The sequence below is a fragment of the Bos mutus genome, chromosome 15, assembly GCF_027580195.1.
Source record: "Bos mutus isolate GX-2022 chromosome 15, NWIPB_WYAK_1.1, whole genome shotgun sequence".
NCBI classification, from domain to species: Eukaryota; Metazoa; Chordata; class Mammalia; order Artiodactyla; family Bovidae; genus Bos; species Bos mutus.
This window is the reverse complement of record NC_091631.1, coordinates 51,872,506-51,898,072: the sequence shown is the minus strand read 5'-3', so window position 1 is coordinate 51,898,072 and position 25,567 is coordinate 51,872,506. Positions and strand designations below refer to the sequence as shown.

Genomic DNA, 25,567 nt, shown 5'->3' with positions numbered 1-25,567 from the left:
GGGACTGTCAGGTCATGAACATACTCTTTCTCCTCTCTTGTCTCACTTGCCCAGGTTTACTGACTGGCATCAGTATAAGGAGCTGGATTTCCCGGGATCTCCTTGGCATCTTGTAGGGTGACTGAAATGGCCTGAACACTCCCCACTGTAGAGGTCAGATGACCCACTTTTTTTGGTTAATGACATGTTAATGTCTCCCGTTTGGCAGCTATCATGAACAGGGAAGGCGGCAATGTGGAAGACCAGTTCTTTGTTTTTTTCACTTGGGGGAGGGATTCATTTTTTATCTTGGAATCTTAAGATTTTATCTCCCCTCAACTTTGCAGCAGCCTTCCGGCCACTTGCTGTATTTTTCAATATCCCATGAAAATTTAGAAATTAGAAATGGGTATAAAGAATATTCTGTTTCTTTTCCACAAATCCTTGACACCAAAGGAGTAAAGAGAAAAAAGGAGGGGATAGGGGGCTTAACTGCTTCCTAGTGAAAGCCCCTGGAAAGCCGGCTGCCACAGGGGGACAGTGTGGTGGAGGGTGTGTGTGGGGGCGGGGTCTCATCGCTCTCCGCTTTCTTGTTCAGGATCCATCCAAAAGCAACACTTACGTTTTGGCCTCCATTGTTCTCCCTTTTCCCTCTGTCCCCTGGCCTGCACTGGTACAAGCCATGTAGACCCACAGGGAAGGCCTCTGATGCAGTGAGTGGGGATGGCACAGTCATTTTTCTGGTGTAGATTTAAAAATAGAAATATATAATACATATTTTTACAAGCAAGAAGCTGTGGTCAAGATTTTTTTTACACTTCAGAGTTCATGGTTTCAGGATAAGAAAGGAAGAAACCATGAAAAGAAAAATAAGTACAAGTTTTCTCTTTTAAAGAAAAAAATCGGACAACGAGTCTTACTAATGAAGGGGTTGAGTTTTATGCCCTGGAAAGAGCTGGGGAAAGCCAGTTTTCCCCAACATGGTTCAAGAATTATAAAGCAGAACGTGGCATTTTCATTTCATAGAAGCAATTCTGGAAGTTTATTTACACAGTAAGTTCGGAACCGGAAGTGGACAGTCTCCAATCTTCCTGTCAGTCTCTGTGGTCATGGGGTGTTCCCAGCCAGCCAGAGCAGCATCAAGTGCAGTGGGAATGACGAGGACTCGGATAAAAAACTGTGACTCAGTATTCTTGTTTTATTGGTTTATGGCTTGTGGGCAGCTGACTGAGGCCAGGATCTCCCGAGGCCCTCCTTGTGTTTCCCTCTGCCTCTTCTGCAGGTATGTCCACTCTCTGCAGGTTCCATACCTGGAAGCAGTGTGTTGACCAGATAGGAATAGGATCCAGTGGAACAGTCAGAGAATTCAGCTCTTCCCACTAACACTGGTCTAGTCAACTGGCTTAGAACTGATAGGGAGGAAATGAACTTGGTCCCCACTGCCTGGCCCAAGAACCAGCCTGGGTGCCCAAGTCATATGAGGAATGGGAAGTAAAGAGGAGGATGGGGCCAAGGATGGCCTCCATCAAGGGACTCTTGTGGTGAAGGGAATCAGAAAGCCTGGCATCTGCCATCCTTTCTCCACGCAGCCTAGTTCCTGAAGGTGATGCTGCTGGAGCCAGAAAGCCCTGCGTTCCTGACACTCTTGGCATAATACTGGTGCCACTGTGGGATGCCTTAGCCAAGTAAACGAGGGCGACCTTGAGAGGGTGAGAAGGCAACGAAGCTGCTATGATTATGTCAAGATGTTACTACCACTTACAGCTGAACAGAAAGAAATCCAGGCAGGGGTACAGAGCATCAACTCTGTACCTGTTGAATGAATCTCCAGGATTCTGCTTTCAAGGATTAGAGAGGAGAGGACTCCTATCTGCTCTTAGCACCTCAGCTGCGAAGCTCTGGAGAAATGGGGCTTGGGCGGGGTTGGGGTGAACAGGCAGCCAGGAAGACAAAGTGCAGCCCTGTTGTATTTGCTCTCTTCTGGCTGATTTCCCGTAGGGCATCTGGGGCTCCTGGGGGTTGAGGATGTTTCAGTGCTGCCTATCACATGTAGACTAGAGGGTTCAGGTAGGGACAAGGAATTAATAAGGTAGAAACTCATTTGTCAGATGGAACCTTTTAGTGGGCACTTTTCCTTTAAGAGAGCTAAAAAGAGCTTTTTGGCTAGAGAAGCCCTTTTTCCCATCGCACTTTTGGTCAGGCTGCAACCACAGAAAAGAAGACACTGGGAAGCAACATCCATCTTAGAAGATGGGTTCTGTCTTGGAGATGCTGTCTAAAACTGGGCCTAGCGAGCAGGCACTTTCTAACCTTGCCTAGCATTGATCCTAGCTGTTCCCTGTCTTTGCACTCCCTCTCTGTCTCCTCATCCAGCCACCCCCGTTTGTACAAATTATTTGTACAAATTGTTTTTTAATAATTTTTTAATTCAAGAGGCAGTCTTTGCACCAAAGTTAGGTTTGTCTATACAGTCCCTATCTCTAAAGCAAATAGCAAACTGTGCGTCCATCCGTGCCCGCTGACTGGCCAGCAGGGAAACGGGATTCGCCCTCGCTCTGCCAGGGTACTGCAGACACCTGTGGGGGGTCACCTTACTTCCAGAAGTAAGAAAAGGAGAATACTTTGGGTTGGAGACTCTATAAAGGGATGGTGGTCAAAGGTTCAGGGCTGAAGTTTCCAGCAGCAGGATTTCCCAACTCAAGTTTGAGGTGACCAAGAGTATTCCCGCTGTCAGAGTACTTTTTCTTCCCTGTCCTGGTTCCTACAGGTGCAGTCCCTGCAACCCACCTTGCCAGCTTTTCCTTCTTCTCTGTCAAGACAGAGGCATTTGTGGGTGGGCAAGGCTCTTGAGGTGCCCCGGCCACAGGTGCCGTCCGTGTCTCCTCCTGGTGACCAGAGTGAACCACCAGCTGTGGTTCGGGGGGATCTCTCTCTCCTGCCCACACGCCTCCTCACTTCAGCAGGGAGATGTCATCAGCAAAGTCGTCGTGCTGGTGCCGCAGGCAGCGGAGGCAGCGCCACTGGCACACCATCAGGCAGAGGGGCAGCATGAAGAGTGCGCAGATGGCGGCCATGACGTAGGCTATGGTCATGAGGGTCGACTCATCCGTCTGGGGGATGTTGTAGCCACAGTCTTCCATGTCGGGGGTGACGAAAGGGCCTTCCACCGCTGCTGTCCTGAACTCATCGTGCACTGGGGAAAGGGCATATGTGAGTCACAAAGCAGCTAGGATTTACACAGCAAAACGAACTTCCTGGGACAGGCCTTGAAACCAGCCCTTGAGGAGGCTGTAAATCTCCCTTCTGGGTGATTCTTAGAAGCAGGACAGACAGCCAGTGCTAGTGGAGGCACGGCTCTCCCCCACAGGTTACTGGGGGCAGCAACCTTTTCCTGTCTCCCTGTCCAGTAGGAATGATACCTAAAATCCAGTCATTCTAAGTTGACCAAAAAGCCAACCCCACGTATACCTAGTAAACTCACCTGCTCCTGCTGAAATTCAGTGGCAAGCCCCTGTTAGTCGCGTTCAACTCTGGCTTACGGCAGCTGACAGGGTCACCGCTGGCCCAGCCTGCTGCCTGTGGATCTAGAGCTTTCCAGGGTGCCGAAGCAAATGTTACTGCTCCGAGTCTCCAACAGAGGTTGCCAGTCCAGGCAGGGGTCACCATGCCAAGCGACCACAAGAAGCACAAGCACTGACGCTAGCTTTTGCACAATGGTGGCCTCTGGCTTGAGGTACCTCCCTCCCAGGCCGACGGGGGCCTGTGCCCTCACCGCTGGACAGGGTGAGTAGACTGACCCCACACCCTCATCCCTGGTGCTCTCACCGTGGCAAGCACTGACAGCAAAGCCAATTCGTTTCCGGGCCCGATCAAAGACCACGTAGAAGCCCTCCATGATGACCGCTCCCATGACAGTGCCGGTGGATGACTGTGAAATGGCGAACTTGTAACAGTCGTCTTGGGAGGTGGCCACATCTTCCACTGGCCGCAGGTATTGCTAAGGATAAGCAGTCACAGGGTGAGAGTTCGTGTTTTCCTCTCTTCCACACCATCTCTGCCTTCTTGGTGTCGATGCCCTTTGGCTGCGTTTTCCTTTGCCAGCCCTGAGCTCCACGGGTTTGGTTTCCCCCAAAGCCCTTTACCACTGGGCCCTCATCTATTTTCTCTTCCAAGTTCCAGGAAGCCAGGCCTGCTGACTATCTCTTAGTATGTACATTGTTCTCGTCCTGGCATCCCACTGATTAAGGCTAGGGACATACCTGTGGAAGGATGGTGATGCGGAAGGACTGGTTGGTGACCTCACCCATTAGGTAGAGTGAGATGACTGGGAAAATGTTCCATGGGGTGGTGCCTGCTTGCCAGCACACCAGCTGCTCCCCTAGCCAGAAACCGTCTGGGAACTTCTCCGTCTGTGTTGGCAAGAAAGGGATAACAATGAGACCACCTCACCCCTCCCATTTTCAGATCACACTCACTGGGCCCTAGACATGAAGTATCTAAACCAAGGGAAGCTAAGCCAAAACCCAAGGATTAGAGGAAGAGAGCAAGAGTGAAGGCTGAAACTGACCAGGGAGACTGTGTGCAAACAGACAGGCCCATGGAAGAGAACCACTTTCAAGCGATCTAAGTAGAGGAGTCTGAGGGTAGGCGTCTTGGCTCTTGTGGAGGACTGTGCCCCTCATGACTTCCCGTGACACTGTTATCTTTGTACCCCAGTCCTTACTCCCACTGACCGAGGAGGCTGCCTTGATGGATTTGACAGCAGCTTCGAACACTTTCTTGGGTAATCGAAGGTTGGTGGTGCCACTGTCAACGATGCTCTTGTCATAGTTGTACTGAGAGGGAGAAGACAGGTTAGCATATCAAAAGCCTTTTTGATGCCAGGCGTTGGCCAGAATTGGAGGGGTGAGTCTGACTGCTTAGGGTCCTTCCTGGGTTGGCATCCTGGCTTTGCTACTTCTTTGGTGGATCTCTTTGGGCAAGTTACTGAACATCTGTGCCTCAGTTTCCTCATCTGTAACATGAGGATAATAATAGTACCTACCTCAAAGAGTTATTATAAGCATTAAATAAATTAATATATTTGAAGTGCTGAGAATTGTGCCCGGCACATAGGAAGCAGTCAGTAAACGTTAACTCGTATTTTCTTAGGTGGGTAGACATTCTCCAAATCTTGAAAATAAAAACGTCTTGTATAATACTTTTAACTTTTCATAATACATTTGCATCTGTTCTAACTGAATGTACATTAAGAATCTAGGTAAGGAATGCCCAAATAGTTCAACTGCTGGCTCCTGCTGTGTGTCAAGCACTGGGCTAAACACTTGATTCATTTTCTCTCTTTTCACCAGTCTTTGGAAAAGCTGTTTTTACTTCCATTTTGCAGATAAGGAAACTGAAACACAGCATAGTAACTTGCCTGAGGGCATGTAGCTAGAACAGAGCTAGAAACCAAGGCTCTGACTCTGAAGCCAGAGCCTTCTACAGCATCGGGTCACTCTGCCTCTCGGACGACTCGCCCAGGGTCACAAAGCAAGACGTGGTTTTTCCTTACGAGACGTTAACTCACGTGGGCCCCGGTCCCACGTTAAACCTCTGGTCCTGCTGTGACCTTTAGGTTCCTGGCAGTCCCGCGCTCAGCCCCCAACCCTCCTGCAGGTCCTGCCCCTATGCCTTATCCTCCCAGCCTCATAACTCAGGGTCTGGCCTCATGCTCTGTTGCTCCCCCTTACCTCTCCCTGCTTCCCCCTGGGTTTTGTTACCTCCTTGCAGTCCATTTTCAGATCCTGTCCATTGATCTCCACCCGTACAATGATCACCTCATAATACCACTCCCGCCTGATGGGAGTATACCAGAGGCTGCCCATGTACAGCGAGTGGTCGATACCCCCAATGATCTAGGGGAAAAAAAAGGCAGTACCCATGAGCCAACACAGAAGGACAGCAAGTCACCCAGAGTGCCAGCAGTAGGAGCAGCCATTTAGGGGCTGAGGGGGCGGCAGGGCAGAGCCCTCTGCACATCCGCGTTCTCATTTTCCTGCATCTAATCAGACCCCGTCCTAAAGCGATCGATGCTCTCTTCAGTGTGTCAAGGATGTGTTCAGGGGAGGAGGCTTTCCAGGATTTTTAATTACTTGTTTCAGAATCACACAACCCTTGATATAAAGTTATTTAAACCTAAACCGGCACAATAAATGTGGAGTGAATGATAACTTGCTTATATTACAAGTTTTATTTTCTCTGCTTGTTGGAGATAGAGAACCATTCACCAGTTGTCCTAATTAATTAATAAATGGACTTTTAAACTCCTTACATCTCTGCCTTCTGATCGTCAGACTGAATCATCTTGATTTGAGAGGCCTTATTTTTACTTCCTTTGAAATTTTCCTAATCCTCTCTCCTCCTTTCCAAGTTTACCATAGGAGCCTCAAATCCTTTCTGGAATGATGCAGGAAGACAAGGGTGGAAGAAGAAAAGTGGAGGTGGGGACTATACAGAGGTTTCTCTTGATTCTCACTAGTGGAGCCCAAGGCTGTGGTGGCGCCTCAGAGGGTGGGAAGCAGGGGGGCTCCCCTCTCCTAGGACCTACTCACCATGCTCCCTCCAACTGAGGCCAGCGCTTCCGACTGGTTGAGGGGGAAGCCAGCGCCGCAGAGCTGCAGTGAGAAGAGATTGGGCACGTGGGTCTGCTTCACTAGGGAGTCAAAGAATGGCTCCAGGGAGTCATCAGGCTGTGGCAGAGAGAGACAAGGAGTGAGTCCTGGCTCAGAGGGCCCCGGTGGAAAGAGAAATGGGGCAGGGGGCAAAAGCAAAACTTGGGAGGGTGTTCCTGGGGAAAGACCATCTTAAGGTACTGAGACTTGGTGGTGAGAGGGACAGCAAGGCACACTGGCAGTGCAAACAGAAAAGATCTACAGGATTGTTGATTCCCATCTGCTTAACCTGTCTCAGAGTTATGGGGGCCTCTCTCTTATTCTTAAAGATCTGAGAGTCAGTAGGAAAAATAGCCTGTTCCTCTACCTGTCAGCATAGTTCAGCCCTCTGTAGGGATGAAGTTCAGACTGCCACCCTGTCCCCTGTCAAGCAGCTCTTTAAACGGATTTGTTTCCCTCCCTCCCTCAGTTCCCTCCCGCCCCTCCTCTCCTCCAACTCTGTCCCTGTGCAGCATGCAGACAGAGTGCCTTGTTCCTCTCACCCGGGCGATCTCCGCGTAGGCTAGCCCCAGGATGCCCTCCCAGTTGGAGCCGTTGATGAAGAACTTGTCTGATTCCGTGATGGCAGCAATGTTGGCGCGCACGGTGACGTTGGGGCCGTGGGGGATGCTCACCAGGTCGGTACCCAGCTCCCCCTCCCACTTGCCCTGGGTGTAGGGCACATACACGCCCTTCCGGAGGTCCCGGTACGTGCTGGACCTGTGCAAAGGAGGCAGAGATCTGTGGGTGCATAACCACAACCAGTACAGGGATCTGGCATCCTACCTACTCCCTGGTGCCTAATCTCATCCCAGGTATCTCCACGCTGCTGTCAGGCTGCTCCACGGAGCATCCGTAGATGATTTACTCAGGACAGAATGTCAAGTGACCTTGCTTGGGGCTCGTTCTCCTGTGTCCACAGCTCATATTCCTAGATCTGGAGCTCAGGCCCTGCAAGAACAAGCCTAGGCTTTGTGTATTGTGCCTGCTTCTGCAGAAGGCACAGCTAGCGAGCATCTCCCACCTCTCACCCCTGACCTTATCTCGCTCCTAAAGAAAAGGAGCCATTGACTCTTGCTGCCTTGGGACCTGGTGGTACCATCTGAGTGGTAGAGAAAGTACCAGGCGGGGTGAGTGTGGAATCTCTTCAGCAAGTTCGTCCAAGGACAGGGTTTGCACAGGCACCTCAGCAGGGTGGGTAGGCAAGGCACAGCCCTTGGAGGAAACTTGCTCATCACCCTGTGTCCTGCCGCCTGTGTGGGATCACACTGACCAGGGTGGGGGTGTGAGTAATGGGGCAGCGAGGGGACTGACCACGCTCCCTTCCCTGACTGCTTTCTTGACTTTGGAAAGTTAAAGCGGAGGGGCCTGAGAACATGGCTTTGGCATCTGCCTACAAGTCAAGGGATGGGATGTCAGCCTCCGCTCACATGTTTTCACACACAGATACACCACTTCCTGCTCTTCTATTAAAGGGGCTCCCAGATCACCCCTCACTGCCCCTCATACCTTAAAAGCCCACTTCTACTGTCCCTCCCACCCGTTAGTCATGTCCAGCTGCAACGCCGGGGATGCACAGGGAAGCATTTAGCTTTCAGTCCCTGATAACCAGGTCAGGCAGTAGGATTGTGGAAGGCTTGTCCTTCGCTTCCTTGCACTGTGTCAGGTGAGGACACAGCAAAGGGAGCTGTCACTGCAGCGTGCTCAGCAAGAGCCACTGAGGTCTGTGGGATGGAGCCCCCACGCCCCTCAGTTAAGGCAGAGAGACAGGGCACCCCGAGATTGTACTGTGAGTTTTGGGGCTGCTCTCCTCCCTCCCTCCCTCCCCCGGGAAGTTGCCCTGTCTTGGAACTGGAGCGTGTCCTGGCCGCCCCTTAACTTACCATTCCACCCAGCCTTTCTACTCCCCCTCTCCTGTCACTGGGTCACTGTCTGGGGAGCTGGTCCTTCTCCCTGCAGCTCCTCCCTGCCCAGACCCTCCTTGGCCCTGGGTCTTTGGAAAAGGGCCCTCCCCCTTGCTCTCCCTGGTACTCACAGCTGCCTCTGGTAGTAGCGGTGTAGGAAAGGGTGGGGGGCGGCCCCTACTGCGAAGTTACTGCTGCCTGTGTCCACCAGGATGTTGAGCTGCCAGAGAAAAGGGAGAGAAAGATGTTAGGACAGGAGGCCTGGACTCACTCCCTGCGTTGCTCTGTCCTGTACCCCCGGCCCGCCCCGGCCACGTGGTCTCCCTTTGGAGTGTCCAGGGTGAAGCTCCCAGATGCAGGACTGGACAGACTGGCCCCTGTTAGTACCAGGACCACAGACACAGGGTGGCGTCCTGTGACAGCCTCCTCATGGCCTCAGAAGCCTTGTGTCTGTTTCTGTCTTCTCTGCAGAACTGGGACGTTTTCTGTGTCATCAGAGCCACGTCACTGGCACGTGCGTGTTCTCATTCCTGTTTCTGCCATCAGATGCCCTTCCTCACCCTGGGTTCTGGCCCAGCCTGTCTGCAGAGCTCGCCCTTTCCCCTCATCTCTGGTTCTAGGGGCCACGTCACCAGCAGGCAGCCTGGCTCATCCCCCTCCCAGCTCAGAGACCAGCTATTCTCGGAGCTGGCACTGGCCAGGGGCACTGTGGGTACCAGGGTGGCACAGGGAGACCACATGTTTCTGACCCTGTCTGCCAGAATGGAGCTCCTCACGAAGGGCTCCCCTCTGTCTCAGAGGTGACCGAGACGTAGGAGGCCCACTGTCAGAGGTACTGGGGAGCCAGGAGCCCCGTGTGCGGTCCTGGTGAAAAGCCACCTCCCAGGCCCCGGTGTTGGCTCAGCGAAGACAGACAGCTGTCGTCCTGCCGTTCCTCGCTGTGCAGCTCCGTCTTCGTCTCTTCCGCCTCGTCCTTCTTCCTCCCGAGATGGCCTGACCCCTCCTCAGGCGGTCAGCCATTTTTTGATGCCTCCTCCATCCTCACAGGCAAAAAGGAAAGGCCCTGGTCTCCAGGAGCACAGTGATCTGTCAAGAGAGTCCTTTCTTGGCGGCTTACTGTGTCCTTCGCCTCAGCTCCTCCCCCGACCTTGGGGCCCTCCATTTCTGTAATCGCTTCTGCTCAGTGCCGTGAAGTCAGCTGACCTCGGCTGTGGTGCAGGCTCTGACCTTGTCACCCTGGGCAGGTCACTGCGTTTCCCACCACCATCTGGTTCTTTGGCTCCTTCCTGCTCTCAATGGTCCTCTGGGGCTCTGCTGACTACACCCCCCAGTGCCCACTTGCCCAGCCCTCGGACCCCACCTCCTCCCCCTTCCCAGCCCCCACTCCTGGCCTAGCTCCCCTGTCTTCTCATCCCCCCAGCCCAGCCCCTACCTCTCCCCTCTGTCCCTCTCCCTGGTCTCTTAGCAGCCACCAGCCCCAGATGCTGCGCTTTCAGAGAGAATCAATAAAGCAGGAGGCACAGCAGTTCAGATTTCAATCAACCAGGTTAATGATTAAAAAGGCTGCTTCACCCACCCACTCCTCAGGACGCCCTCCCCCACCTGCCAGGATTCTGGTCTCCACCCTGGGGGCTGGCCTCAGGTTTACAGGGATCCCTGTTACCAGTGGACCCCAAATAAAGAGGGTCTCCTCCACAAGCTGGTGCCCCTGATTGGGTGGGGGGTTGGCGTGGAGCACGGGTGCCTGGCCGGCCCTAGGGGAAACCAACCACCCTTGACCCTGGAATGGCAGCCTTATCTGGGGGCTTCAGGCCTCCCCATTCCAACTCTCTCTCCTGCAGAGGGAAGAGCCCTCTCTGCAGGTCCTTCCCTTCCCAGCCCGGAGGCCGCCGTCTCTCCTGGTGCCCTTCCAGTCCCAGCCTTTCTCCTCACCTGAGGAAGGTCTCCCCACTCTGCCCAGGGAGGCAAGACTCCCTCCACTCCCCCCTCCCTCTAACAACCCCCGCCCCCCACCCCCACACCAGGAATTCAGGCTCCCACTGCTCCCCTTTCCTCCCCCTCTGCACCCTCCACAAAAAAGGGGAAACCAAAATAAAGCAGTTGCCATTTCCTCCCGAGCAAATGTCCTTCTGTCAGTTTGCCCTTTGCACTGTGACCCTGCTTCTGAGAGAAGTGATTTTGGTCCCGTCCTTCCCACATCTCTATCATGAGTCCCCTGGGCAGCCTGCAAGGGGAGGGTTTACATGCAGCCAGATCTTAGCTGATGCCCTCCCCTCTTATTTCACCAAATGGGGGCCTCCAGATGGACCCCCCCACCCCCCACGACTATCGTTCCCACCTGTCCTTGCTGTGCTGTGTCCTGCCTCTCAGCGGACCCTCCTCCTAGCTCGGGAGGATTCAACTCTCATGCCACCCTACCCCCACCCCTAAATCTGCGATTCTTCCTATTGGCATTTATAAATGCTTGTCCCTTCATTAAAAAAAAAATCTTTACTCTCACACCCGCCTCCAGTCACCCTCTCTCTCCTTTCCCTTCACAGCCAAAGTTATCGGACAAGCTGTCTTCATTTCTCCACCTCCTACTCATTCCGCAACCCATCCTCAAACTGAGTCTCGCCTCTATCCCTTCCTCCGCTCTAGCACAGCCCTTACTACGGTTACCAAGGATTTCACATCACCAAATACAAAAGACTGTTTTCAAATTAATCATCATCTCACTTGACTTCTCCAGAACATTCAGTGCTGCTGACCCCTCCCTCCTTAATAGTTATTTTTTATTTGACTGTGCCAGTCTTGGTTGAGGCATGTGGGATCTAGTTCCCCAACTGGGGATCGAAGCTGGGCCCCCTGCATTGGGAGCTTGGAGTCTTGGCCACTTGACCCCCAGGGAAGGCCCCCTCCCTCCTTGAAACACTCGTCCCTGTCCCCCTGTGGCATACTTTCCTCCCACCTCTCTGATGGATCTTCTGTCTACTCTGCGGGTTCATGTCAAGGCCTGGGCTTTGGTCCGCTTCCTCTCCCACTCTGCTGTGTCCCCAGGCCATCTCACCCATGGCAGCAGCTGTAATTACCACGTATATCCCTGTGACTCTTGAACTTAAAGCTCTAGGTTCTCACTCTTTGTTGAACTGCCTCAAAGACACCTGAAATTCAGGATGGCCAGGGCTGACCTTACCTGGTCCTGCCCATCTGTCTTTTCTCCAAAGTTGCCTCTGTTAGTCACCATCCATCTGTTCCGTAAGTCAGCAACTTCAGAGACATCCTAACACCTTCCTCTTCACATCTCTATCCAAGGCATCAACGAGTCCTGTCCAGTTAAGCTTAAAGGCCTCTGAAAGTATTCACTTCTTGCCAACTCTTTTGCCACCCCTGGCAGAGCTCTCATCGTCTCATCCTAGAATATCACAATAGCTTCTCAACTGGTCTTGGTACATCCACCTTGATCTCGCCAACTTGTTTCTGTACTGTGGCTAGAATGTTCTTTCCAGAGTGTAGATGTGACCAAGTTACCCTCCCATGTCAATGGTTTGCCTTTTGCTATTATAATAAAGATTTAAAGCTTTAATGTTTCCTATAGAGCCCTTCATGGTCCAACCCTGCCTCCTTGTAGCCAGCCTAGCTTGTCCCATACTTCCCCAAGCCCTCTGCCCACCAGCCACACTGGCCTCATTTCAGGTCCTCCAATCAGCCATGGTCCCTCCTCAAAGACTGTTGCGTGGGTCATTCACTCTACGTGGACCATCCTCCTTTCCACTTGCAGTTCTGTCTAGTCATCATCCTTCAGTCTGAGCTCAGAAGGGACTTCCTCAGGGAGAAAGACCAGGTCATATTCTCTTGTTAACATGCTTCCATAGGACTTGCCACTGAGTCTCACCTTTCCTTGTGTCTAATTTTTTTTTAAATCTCCATTGTGTCCCCAGTGCGTATCACAGTGCCTGGCGATAAGTATATCTTATTTATTTATTGGCTGTGCTGGGTCTTAGTTATGGCATGCGGGATCTAGTTCCCTGACCAGGGATCAAACCCAGGCCCCCTGCATTGGGAGCACAGAGTCAGCCACTGAACCACCAGGGAAATTCTCATAAGTATTCCTTGAATTAATGAATGGTTGGAGGAAAAAAGGGAAAGAGCTAACGTACCCTATTTTCAGGGTGAGGGAGGGATCTCTCAGTGGCCCCCAAACTGTGGGTGTTTTTAGATTATAGGTGTGGCTCTAGCTCAGACCTGCCTTCCTCTCACCAGGGCCCCTGGTTTGACTGGCAGCCTGGAGTGGGCTGCCGTCTATGGGGTCGCACAGCGTCGGACGTGACTGAAGCGACTTAGCAGCAGCAGCAGCTGGAGTCCTTGAATCATCTTAGGTCTTCCCCATCCCTTGGGGCCAGGTCAACTCAGAAGCCTCTGTAGCTCTGGCCTTGAGATGCCCAGAGGGCCGCAGCTTGGGGTCAGGACTAGGTCAGTGCCAATCACTTAACAAACAAGCATGCCCCTGGGGGCCTTTGAGGGCTGGTAGCTTTACAGGGAAGTGCTAACAAGCCCTACAGGGACCAACACACCTGCCCATTCTGCTCTACTAGCAAGGCTCCCCTAGAGGGGTTTGCAGCAGCAGATCTTGGATGATGAGACAGGCATGGAGCTGGTGAGTTCAGGGTAAACTCCTTGTCCCCCAAATCCCACCTGTCTTGGCCCCTGCTCTCACTAGCAGATGGGAGTTGTTTCCATTCTTCTGGATGAAAAGAACCTTCAGGAGTCATCTGTCTACTTGCCTGGAGAGATGGGAGCTTGTTCTCATTCTGAGAGTTCTCCAGTTATTAAGAGTTATTGTTTTGGCCAAACAAACACAACTTTTCTTGGCAGCCTATGCTAGGGTCTTACCACTTTTGCATACCTCTGGGAGGGGGCTGTAACTCTGATTCTTTCTGCTAAAGGAAAGTCTGTTTCCTTCTGTGTCGGCCTCAAAAGTCTGTTTCCTTCTGTGTCGGCCTCAGAGTTTATGGGGAAGAGCCCTTATAGTCTTGTATCACAAGCCTCTTGGTTGAGATGTAGGAGCCTTTCTTCCATTTCACGGAGGAGAAAACTGAGATCAAGGGAAAGGATTTAATCCCTGATACACACAAGCCTTCCCAGGTGACACGTGGTAAAGAGCCCACCTGCCAATGCAGGAGACATAAGGGACATGGGTTTGATCCCTGCAACAGGAAGTTCCCCTATAGGGGGGCACGGCAATCCACTCCAGTATTCTTCTGTGGAGAATCTTGTCTGGAGTCTGGCGGGCTACAGTCCCTAGGGTTGCACAGTCAGACATGACTGAAGCGACTGAGCACACACACAAGCCACAAAGCTTGGGTCGTTTGGTTCTGCCCATCCATGAGAGTCTGCTCTTTCATCTCCTGACATTCCTGTCTCTCATTTGGAAAGGAAAGGCAGATTGTTTCACTAGTGAATCATTACTGCTGTGTCCATGCCCTTGTGTGATCCCCCGTAACTTTGACGCGGACTTGGCCACATTACTTGATTTGACCAATGGGACACCAACAAAGGAGGAAAGCAGAGGTGTAAGTGTGTGTGCACTGGGCGGGGAGGGCACTGGCCTCCTGGGGTGTGGCCCTGGGATTGTACGTGAGGAGGCTCTGTCTTGCCTCCTTGAGGTTGAAAGACTTCATGGAGAAGGAGGTGCGGCCGGCCCAGCTTCATCTGGCCCCCAGCTGACCCACCAGCCACGTGAGGAGCCCAGGTAAGCCTGCTGGAGAGCCACAACCAACCTACAGAATCCTGAGCGACGATGACTTGTTTTACTTTGTTACTCTGCATCAGATAGCTGATAAAAAAAACTTCCTGAATTAAATCCTGAGACCCTTGATGTTGGGGATGCCTAACCACTCATAAGTCAGCTCCAAATGCCATCTCTTCCCTCTCTCCCCCTCTCTCATCATGCTTCTCAAGTTTCACAGGAGCACAACCATCTGTCACCTGCTCATAGTCCCTTCCCTTTGCCTGAAATGTTCTCTCCCTGTTTTGTCAAACTTCTGCTCAACTTCCAAGGCACCATTTAAACGTTCTTTTCCCCAAAGGTCTCGCCCTGACGCCCCAGCCCAGCCTGGACTCTCACAAGTCCTCAAGAACACGTGCTGCTTCGTCTACCCCCTCATCCAACTTGAAGCCATTTATCCGATGTCTGTCTGTCCTACACATGGCGAGCTCCACAAGGGCAGGGGGCACGTTTCTGAGCTTATTATCTAGTTCTTACGTAGCTCTTAGTAGATGCTCTGTAACGATTTTTCTTAACCATAATTGCCTCATTTGGTGCAGGTTTCTGGGACTATAGATTCTCGCTATTGGTTCTCAGCCCTAGGGTCCTTTCAGGGGTGATTTCCAGTCAGACACTGTGTATGGTGATGATAACAGTGGATGCCCACCATACCCATGAAATTGACGGAGTAGCTGCACAGGTTCTTAGAGCAATTGGAGTGACTTCAGGACTTGCTGGTCCCAGAGGCTTCTGAGTCAGCTTCGTCTGCTTTCCTAAGTGGATATCCCCAGACCTGAGTTTGCCCAAGGCTGAGAGAGAGGGGCAAGGAAGGACACAAGGAGCAAGTCAGTAGCTGGGCATGGCAGAGGGCCAGCGCAGCACGCAGCTCCTGCCTCGAACTGAGTCTGGCAATTTTGTCCCATCCAGGCGCCTCCCACTTTGACCAAGTCAGCTGACCTGATAGAAATGGACTCCTGTCCCAGACATCCTCTGCTTCCACTTCGCTCTCCAGGCTGAAGCTGGCAATTGATACCTGGGAGCAAGCAGACTCCTTGGTCTTGGGCTTTTTTTTTTTTTTTTTTTTAAAGAATCCCAAGGAGGCTGGGTCATCCCAAACCCTAAGGGTGCCCTTCCCACTTTAGACAGGCTGCTCCGTTTCCCCTAGGCTCAAACCCAGCTCAACTAATATTTATCAGTGCTTCCTATTCAAATGCAATGATAAATGTAAATGGTCAAAAAACATGTATGCCTACTATTCTGAAACAACAGATCTAAGACAATGGTTTTCAAATTTTTTTTTTAAGCAACAGAAGCTTTTTCCAATCTCATGCATTATTCCAGTGTATCGAAGAGAAAAAAGCAGAAATGCTGTGGTTGGAAGAGAGATTTTACTTCCTGTAACTCCATCCCGTCCTTGCCTCGAAGTGTCTCTTTAGCACCTTCAGTCTCCACGAAACCCACTTCGGAAATCCTGCTCTGAGGGCATCACAGCCACTGCTGCCTGCTTACTGTTAGATGGTGTGTTCTTCCTGTTGTCTAACCTCATCCCATCCACAGCTTACAGGGGCTGTAATCATCTCTATCAGGTGAAAATGAAGCTCATCTCTGGCATATACCCACTTTCCCCCGTGGTGCCCAGTTATGTCCCCTACATAGGTCTGTTTGCTCGAACCATAAGGAGACGCCAGGGTTCAGGCCTTGGGCTATCTGGTGAAAATTCCACAGGTGCTGGAGTCAAACAGTTGGTAGTGTTCCCCAACCCCGAGAGGCCGACCCAGAAGTCCAGCCTGTACGTGGTGGGGTTACAGTGGCCAGCAGCCAGGGTAGCCTCCTGCCAGGAGAAGCCCAGGGAACTCTAGGACCAGGAAAGTGGTCTGTTTCCAGAACTCCCCACTGCCCAGGCCCCCAAGCCAGGTGGCCCCCAGCAGACAGAGAAGTTAGTTGTCAGGGAGGAAGCTTTCCTGAGGGATGTTTCTCTTCCTGGATTTTTAACCAGTTTTCTGCTTAGCTCTTTACCAGAGATACCCAAGAAGGGCTCCTGACTGCCTACCTTAGTGAGAGGACACAGTCATTCCTCAATGCCTCCCACTCCCAGCTCTGAACTCTTTCCTTCCAGACCTGGGGAGGTGAAGGAGGAGACAGGCGTGAAAGGACAGCCTGAGAGTCCTAGCAGAGGCTTATGTACAGTTAAAGCCCAAACCCCAATCTGGAGGTCGCCTCCCAGTGCTGAGGCCAGCACTGTCTGGGGTTGTTGGGTTTTGGGGTTGTCTAACTTAAAGGGTGGTTCTTTGAGTTCAAAAGTTTTCAACCTTTTAATTAATTGTAATTAATTTAATTTTCAACCTTTTAACTCAATCTGCCAGTCAATCAACCAAACCTGGAATTCCACTGTTTAAAAACAAAACTGACCTATGCTGAGAGGCCTGGGAGACTTGGAGGCAGGTGGGACGGGGGCGTGCCTGGTGAGTGGAAAAGTGGAAGGTACAGGGTCTGCCTGCTTAGCTGTCTCCTAACCTCTCCCTCACCCTTGAGGTCCTGTTACAGAATCCCACAAATCACAGTGTGAAAATCATTCTAGGGAGGGGTCAGGAAAACCACTTCGTGTCTTCATGGTTTTTTTGTTTTTTTAGAAAATATTTATTTGTCTGCACCGGGTCTTAGTTGCAGCATGTGGGACCTAGTTCCTTCACCAGGGATCGAACCCTGGCCGCCTGCATTGGGAGCATGGAGTCTTAGCCACTGGACCACCAGGGAAGTCCCTTCATGGGTTTTGAGACCCTGAATCTTCATAGTTTTCTTTCTTTCTTTTTAAAAATATTCATTTACTTGGCTATGCTGGTCTTTGCAATACTCAGGATCTTCAGTCTTCACTGCAGCATGTGGGATCTAGTTCCCTGACCGGTGATGGAACATGGGCCCCCTGCAGTGGGAGCACGGAGTCTTAGTCACTGGATCATTAGGGAAGTCCCACTTGTAGTTTTCTACTTTTCTGATTACTTTTCTTTGCTCTCTTGATCTCTGTACCCAATAATCTTCCCATAATCATTTCTCTCTTCTCTCTCCATTCTCTCAAAGAATAAGTCTGTTTGCTAATTTGACTTCCATAGCTACCTCTCTGCAGGTGATCCTCAAATCTTCCTGTCCAGTCCCAACTTCTCTCCTGGTTTCTAGATCCCCATTCTCAGCTGAGGGCTTCCCCAATGGCTCAGATAGTAAAGAATCTGCCTGCAATGCAGGAGACTGGGTTCAATCCCTGGGTCGGGAAGATCCCCTGGAGAAGGGAATGGCAACCCACTTCAGTGTTCTTGCCTGGAGAATCCCATGGACAGAGGAGACTGGTGGGCTACAGTCCATGGGGTCACAAAGAGTCATGACTGAGTGACAAACACTTTCACTTTCATTCTCAGCTGGTTGCATCCACAAGAATTGTCCACTGGCATCTCAAAGTCAACCAACATGTCCCAGACTATAGAGTGCTGGAACGAGCCAAGTATGTGGATTTGGAATCCAAAGATCAGGATTTGAATCCAGCTCTGTTCTTCCATAACTGAATAACTTGGAGCAAACCACTTATCTCTCTGAGCCTCAGTTTCCTCCTCCCCAAAAGGGACATGCTAATACCTTGCCTGTGTAATGAAAGCAGAATAACAAACATGGAATTTTGGTAAACTGTACTGTGCTGTAAACGTGCTCAACTGCTCAGTCATGTCTGACTCTTTTACAACTTCATGGGCTATAGTCTGCCAGGCTCCTCTGCTCACGGGATTTTCCAGCATACTGGGGTGGGTTGCCACTTTCTCCTCAAGGGGATCTTCCTGACCCAGGGATCCAACTGTGTCTCTTGCATTTCCTGCATTACAAACAGATTGTTTACCTCTAAACCGTCTGGGAAGCACGTTGTGCTTTGAAAGCTTGTTCCTTTTGTTGTGTATCCTGACACAAACACAGTCAGAGAAGTTCAAAGGAAGTGGACTTCTCTTCCCTCTCCCCTACCAGGGGCAGGGAACATCCGGTTGACCGGACAGGTGATGCCATCTCTCTGAAGACTTCTCCTTCTTCACATCTTCTTTCAGACCCATGCGTCCTAATTGAGATTCTCTTCTTGGATTCTAGACCATCCAAGTTATCCTGCAGCCTGGAAATGTGTTCCTGGAACCAAAATTCACTAGACCCTCTCTCTGCTGCCTCCAGAATGAAGCCCAACCTCGAGTCAGCCTCACAGCATCCTTATCACAACTTCCAGCTTCTTAGCATAGCTCATGTCTCTCTTTTTGAAGTTTTTCTCCCCAACCACTCTCCAAATAGCAAAGCTTTCTCATTTTTCTAGGCCATATTCAAATGCTACCTTTTCTAGCAAGCCTTTCCTAACACTGTCAGAAGTAGCCGCTGCTTTCTGTATACTTCTAAGACTCACTGTTCTTCTGGTTTTTGGTGTGTTTTTTTTTGGCCATACCTTGCAGCATGCAGAATTCCCAACCAGGGAGCAAACCCACACCCCCTGCAGTGGAAGTGTGGAGTTTTAACCACTGGACCACCAGAGAACTAACTTCTCATTGTACCAAATGTACTTGGTCTTACATGATATTTAGGCACTCGTATCTGTGTCTTACACCAAATCATGAGCGCTCCAAGGACTAAGACTAACATATCCTTCTCTTTTGTAAATGGTAGGTGTTCAAAAAGTATTTGTTAAACTGAAAATTGACCACCACCAGATTTCAATCCTAACAGTTAAATTATGAGCCCCATTGTTTGGATGGTGATATGCATACCTTTCCAATGAGATGACATTCTTTCATTGAAGCGAAGAGAATGAAAATGCTTTCTTGAAGAGCTCCAGTCCTGCACTTACAATGGCTCATCAACAGTTCTACTTAGAAGTCTTACACTTTATTTATTCATTTTCTGGACACTTTTTAGGTGCCTTTTCTGAGTATGATGCTATCATAGATATTAGCTAAGGAGAAATGAAATCCTGCAGAAAAATAATCAATTAAAAAGGACATTGTCCTCAAGAGCTTGGTGTTTTATGAAATTTTTATGTCACAAAAAACAGTGACATATGCTGATGAATACAGTAAGGGAGATGAGAAAATGGAAGCAGGATCTCTAATAAACTCTCTAATAAACTCTTTTCTCCTTCAAGATACACAAATAGGTAGGTAGTAAGGCTGAGTAGGGCTTTCCCAGGTGGCACCAATGGTAAAGAACCCATCTGCAAGAGTTCATAAGAGACGCGGGTTTGATCCCTGGGTCGGGAAGACCCCCTGGAGGAGGGCATGACAACCCACTCCAGTATTCTTGCCTGGAGAATCCCATGGACAGAGGAGCCTGGTGGGCTACAGTCCATAGGGCTGCAAAGAATTGGACACGACGGAAGTGACTTGGCACAGCACACATGCAAGGCTGAGAGGGAAGTCAAGGGTGAGACAGGGTCCAGTTTACTGACCAGCCAACTGGCCAGTTATTTTTCAGTCCCCATTTCTTCTGCTAGAATCTTAAAATGGTTAAGACTTTTTATATAATGCAGGAATTACTGGAAAGAACAAAATAATCTATATAGAGTTTATTTTAAAACTTTTATAAGCTGTAACCATAAATACAAAGATATATTCGTATATCCGCACTCCTAAACCATCCCCTGCTGCCAACTTTCTCACAAATGGTCTTGTCATTTTCTAATTCATCCCAGATGGGAATCTTAAAATCGTCTTTGACACCTTCTTCCTCACCCTCACACCAGTGTTACCAAGTCTGGTCTAACTGCCTCACACCGTCCCTCGCAGCCCGGTCTCCCTCCCATTTCCCCCGCTTACAGACTCACGCTGTCCTTGTCACAGCCCTCCACACTTGGGCCTTTGTGATAGAGCCTCCTGCTACCTGCATCCCTCAGTCCCATTCTTTCTAAAATTCAGATGTCTCTTTCTAAAAGATTGCTTCTTTTGTCATTCTGCTGCACAAATTCAATTTTCCCCTCACTTTGGCAGACCAAAGTCCGGCCTGGGTTTCTCACTGTCTCCTGAACAAACACGCGTAAACCCAAACACACACACCTCGTTCTCTCATTCACTGTGTCCTCACTTGGTCTCAGGGAGATGGTGGGAAGGGGTGGATACACAAATGAAGCACGCAGTTTGGGGGGACCTTTCTTCACTGAGATGGCCTCGCCCCTCCTATCCATCCTTCAAGACCTTGCTCACAAATGCTCACAGCACATCTCTGTGAGACTTTGCCTGATTCTTACCTCCTCCAGGACATCTATAGGGACTTCCCTGGTGGTTCAGTGGTCAGGACTCCATACTTCCACTGCAGTGGTCATGGGTTCAATCCCTGGTTGGGGAACTAACATCCCGCATGCCATATAATTCGGCCAAAGTAAATAAATAAAGTGAAGAAAAGAACCCCTCCCTCAGAAGAGTATAGATGGAAAAAAATTAAAAAAAAAAAAGCAAAAAACACCTACAGAATCCACTCACTGTATTACAGGTCAGTAATTTTCAAACCTGAGATTCAGCCTGAGATTCTGACCTAGGTATGGGTGCGTGGTGCGAAGTCGCTTCAGTCGTGTCTGATCCTTTTGTGACCCTATGGACCATAGCCCACCAGGCTTTGCCATCCATGGGATTCTCCAGGCAAGAATACTGGAGTGGGTTGCCATTTCCTCCTCCAGGGACTTAAATTTTCACTTCCACACTCAAGCTCTTTGAGGCAGAAAATACATTTCCTGTCTCTTTGTGGCTCAGTCTCCCAAATCCAGCAATTAGTTGCCTGGCACACAGAAAGTGCACCCCAAGTTTCACAGTTACTTGTTCAGGGCACTGTGCCTTTCACGTTCTCATTTGGTGCTTCCAAAGCCCAGGGTCAGGAAAAAGGGCATCCTTCTCCCAGACTGCTGGGGGGAGAACTGAAGTCACCGAAGAGCACAGACTGGCTGGCGTTGGCCTGGGAGCTGTAAGACAACCCCCAGAATTGCCCCATCTGCCACGGGCTCCTCGGGCTGGTGCTGAACTTTAAGCCTGCTTTCCCCTTCTCCTGGGAAGGAGGGGGAGGGAGCTGACATTTATTAGGAAATTGCTCTCTGTCAATTCCTGGGCTGAGCGGGTGTACACTTTATCTCAAGGGTCCAAGGAAGTATGGTTAATAGCCCCCCATTTACATGTTCTACATGTAAAATGTGGAGGCTCAGAACACTTAAGTTTCTATGCTTCCTTGCAGAACACAGAAGAGGCAGAGGTGGCCAGGCAAGTTAGAAGAAAGTGATTTCACATTTACTGGCGGTCAAGTATGTGTCTAGGTGCATTGTTTTAGATGCTTTCACCTACAAAGTCTGTTAATCCTCACTATCACCTTGCAAAGGAGATCTCATATCACCCATTTTAAAGACACAGCAAGAGCCTCAGAGAGGTTATATAATTTTCCCAAGGCCACACAGCTGGGAAAAGGAAAGGCTGTGGGTTGTGGAGCTGGCATTCCGGGTCTGTCTGACCCCAAAGCTCTTGTTGGTCCCACAGTCTGTCCTGTGTCCATGTCACAGGATCTATGCACAATTTGCACAATGCATCAGTAGCAGAAACGGGAGTAGGAACCTGGTCCCACAGCTTCCTGCTCCCTCACAACACCTGGCCTCCTGTTGGCTCAGGCTGCGAGAGGCCTGGATTCAGGCTCTGTCCTTCTACTGCCTCAAGTCCGATTATAGTCCCCTGTGCACTATAAGGGGGGGAGCCCAGAGCCTGGATCCGCTGGGGGGTGGGGGTGAGAGATAGGCCTGGGTGGCATGGACCTTGGAAGGCTTGCTTCCATCAGGTAATTGGAAAGGGGGAGTGTGCTTCTCCCCCAAATTTGGTGTAAGTGCTGTTGAGAAGTCCAGGAAGTGTAGCGGTTCCCTCTGCCCATAGACACACTCCCACCTTGGCCGACCCTCCCAAGGACAAGCCTCCCAGACACAGATCCGGGGGAGGGGGGTGGCTCAGAGATGTGCAGGCTCAGATTCAAGGTGACACGCACCAGCACACACTCAGCCATCCTGCTACCCATGCCCAGACTCCCCCACCGAGGAGGCAATGCTCACAGAGGTCAGCCACAGCAACCCAGCAGAGGGCTGCTCGTGGCCAACTCCAACCCGGACAGGGGCGCAAAGGTTGCACCTTCCATGGCCACCTAGGAGGTACCTTGGAGGACTGTCAGGAAGCATGGGGCGTGGGGACCTGGCAGGCAGTGTTTTCTCCATCGCTGCCACCCCCAAGCACCTATCAGCTCATGGAAAGAGTCTCATGCGTAGAAGGGGGCTCTGGCTCCTTCGTTCTATGCAATTTACAATCTGTCCTTTCCCCAGGCTCAGTTCAGTTCCTTCTGGCCAGTGCTCAGGGAGGCATTAGGTGGGGGAGGGGCTGGAGTGCAGGCTGCAAAGGGGTGGGGAGGAAGGAGGGACAGGGGAAGGCAACACTCAGCTCACAGCTTCTGGCTAGAGTGGAGGTCACAAGAAACCTCGCTTCACTGCCCTGCGGCCGCCCAGACAGAGAGAGAAAAGGGCTGATCCAACTCATGCCAGGATCCCTTGGTCAGAACCCTAGATGCTGAGATTGGGCGACCAAGATCCAGAGCAAAGGGGTGGGGAGACTCAGGCATGGTGTGGGCTGACACCTGTTCACAGCCCCTGTGGTTTGGACTCTTCCCCAGATCAGGCCTCCCCAATCCACGTGTTTTTCTTGCCCCCAAATGCTTCCTGAGGGGTGTGTGTATAAGACTAGGAGTGAGGGGAGGACAGTCAAGGGGAAGGGAAGTGGGAAGCGGGGCTTTGGGGCTGAATGCTGCCACTATGATCCCAGAGGACATGTTTGGGAGAGGATCCCTCCAGCCCGCACCATGCAGCCCCCATTTTAGCAGGAGCCCCCCGCATGCTGCACCCCCAGCCTCTCTTCCTCGGCTCATGAGGAGGGAGGGCAGGGCTGGCCCAGCGACCTTACCGTCTGTGGGGGGCTGCCCACGGTCATCTCCACGTAGTAGCCCTGGCCGGACTTGCCCCTCAGGTTGTCCACCATCTCCACAAAGCTGCCCCTCCGGCCGGGCTCCTCAGACTCCTCGTCGGTCTCCCGGGGCAGCCGCAGCCCCAGGGGGGCACCCCCCAGCCCGCTTCGCAAGGGCAGCCGGATGCCGGGCTGGGAGCCGTGGGCAGGCAGCACCCCAGAGCCCATCCACAGAAGGAGCCAGGGCAGCGCTTGGGCCATGGTGGGCCCTGGCCTCGGGGCACTCTGGGCTCACTTTGGCCCACGTCCGTCCCTGGGGCCTGCCCCCAACTCTGGGTGCTAGAGGTGGCTTCTCAGGAGAGTGAGCAGGAAGGCATCAGGGCTCCAGAGCCTGCAGGCCCTTCGGCCGGCCCCTGGGCCAGGAGGTGGGGATCGGGCAGGAGAGATCCTCAGAGACAGGAGGGGAGGAGACGGCTCCGGAGCCCGGCTACATCTGGCTGGTGGTCCAGCCTCAGCGGCGGTCCGGGAGAGGCCGTCTCAGGCCCCCCGGGGGGCTGGGCGGGGCAGGCATGGCAGGTCTGAGGCTGCTTTCCTGGTCTTCCTGGTGGGGCGGCGGCAGGGGAAGGGTCAGGGGCTCCAGGCTCCTGCAGCTGCGTTTGTGGCTCAGGCCACCATAATCCCAGCTCCCAGCTCCCAGGCAGCCCGGGGAGGCGGAAAGACTTGTGGTGGTGGCTGTCAAAGCCAAAGGGTTTTCGCTTTTCCCTGGGATTGCTGGGAAGTGTAGTCCTCCCACGGCAGGCAGCCTGGCTTCCGGGGTTGGTGAGGGGTCTGGGATGCCCTCTGCCGAGCCGGAGTCCACCGTGCAGAACCCTGGGAGCGCGGGAAGGGCCGTGGAGATGGAGTGGTGGCTGACCTCTCTCATTTCGTTAGTCCTTCACTGGGCATTTCTGGAACACCCACTGTATGCCAGGCACTCTGCCAGGCCCTGGGGCCACAGAGAGAAATAAAAAAATGCACATGCAGCACTCAGAATGATGGGACTTTAAGAAGTAGGGGTTTGGGGGTGGGGAGAGTCCCTGGGAAGACTCAGTGGGAGGAAGTGATAATTAATTTGAACCTTAAAGAATGGGTGCATTTTCTAAGAGCAGAGATTTGGATAGCAAGACTAAGGGGTTTAGAAGGGTATTCTTAGCAGCCAAAGGAAAGAGCAAGGTCAAAGGGGAAAATGCAGAGAGTGGTCTGCTTTCACTGGAGCCTGAACCTGCAGGCAGGTGAGAGCCACCTGGGGCTTCTCTCAGCTGAATCTTTTTGTGTCTTTGGTGCTCTACCCGCCCTCACTTCCACCCTCATTGAGGTGAACCTTCAAGCCCCTACTGATTTCTGTGATGTCAGTGAGCTGAAGGTTATGGCCATGCATAGCTCTAAAGTGTTATCATTCCAAGAAGTATCTTTATGTTAATTGGTAAGAGCTTAAAACAAAAAGCTTTAGAGCTAAAATAGCTAAAAGGAGAAAAGTCATATGATTATGTTAACATATTATTTATCAAATGTGAAATATATTGTCAAATTTCAGAAGTCTTGATTAAAGCCAAAGAGAAGCTTTTTAAACAAGATAATAAAAGAGCATGGAAAACATAATAGTAACAGGCTAAAGTGATTCCCCCTGGTGGCTCAGAGTCTGCCTGCAGTGCGACCGAGACCTGAGAAGATCCCCTGGAGAAGGAATTGGCAATCCACTCCAGTATTCTTGCTTGGAAAATCCCATGGATGGAGGAGCCTGCCAGGCTACAGTCCATGGGGTGGCAAAGAGTTGGACACGACTGAACGACACTAGACCATTCAGGTATGACGTAAATCAAATCCCTTATGACTACACAGTGGAAGTGAGAAATAGATTTAAGGGACTAGATCTGATAGATTGCCTGATGAACTATGGATGGAGGTTCATGACATTGTACAGGACACAGTGATCAAGACCATCCCCATGGAAAAGAAATGCAAAAAAGCAAAATGGCTGTCTTAGGAGGCCTTACAAATAGCTGTGAAAAGAAGAGAAGCGAAAAGCAAAGGAGAAAAGGAAAGGTATAAGCATCTGAATGCAGAGTTCCAAAGAATAGCAAGAGGAGATAAGAAAGCCTTCCTCAGCAATCAATGCAAAGAAATAGAGGAAAACAACAGAATGGGAAAGACCAGAGACCTCTTCAAGAAAATTAGAGATACCAAGGGAACATTTCATGCAAAGATGGGCTCAATAAAGGACAGAAATGGTATGGACCTAACAGA

At 51.2% G+C, this 25,567-nt stretch overlaps 1 protein-coding gene across 1 annotated transcript; it reads right to left on the bottom strand.

Annotated features, from left to right (window-relative positions):
• Window positions 1–804: 804 nt before the first annotated feature.
• Window positions 805–24,048, bottom strand: BACE1 (beta-secretase 1). Its single transcript, XM_005897164.3, has 9 exons — window positions 23,285–24,048; window positions 8,707–8,795; window positions 7,175–7,391; window positions 6,573–6,710; window positions 5,742–5,876; window positions 4,713–4,814; window positions 4,239–4,388; window positions 3,805–3,976; window positions 805–3,172 (listed from the first exon to the last, which is right to left on the bottom strand). The coding sequence occupies exons 1-9, from the start codon at window positions 23,543–23,545 to the stop codon at window positions 2,931–2,933; spliced, it is 1,506 nt and encodes a 501-aa protein (XP_005897226.2). The 5' UTR covers window positions 23,546–24,048; the 3' UTR covers window positions 805–2,930.
• Window positions 24,049–25,567: the final 1,519 nt, after the last annotated feature.

Excerpts from the sequence above, each read along its gene's own strand:
- BACE1 (XM_005897164.3), bottom strand. The coding sequence starts at position 23,545 with ATGGCCCAAGCGCTGCCCTGGCTCCTTCTGTGGATGGGCTCTGGGGTG. Across the intron at positions 7,392-8,706 it reads CGCTACTACCAGAGGCAGCT|GTCCAGCACGTACCGGGACC; the intron begins GTGAGTACCAGG and ends TCCTTTGCACAG. Across the intron at positions 4,815-5,741 it reads TGAAAATGGACTGCAAGGAG|TACAACTATGACAAGAGCAT; the intron begins GTAACAAAACCC and ends TCTCCCTCTCAG.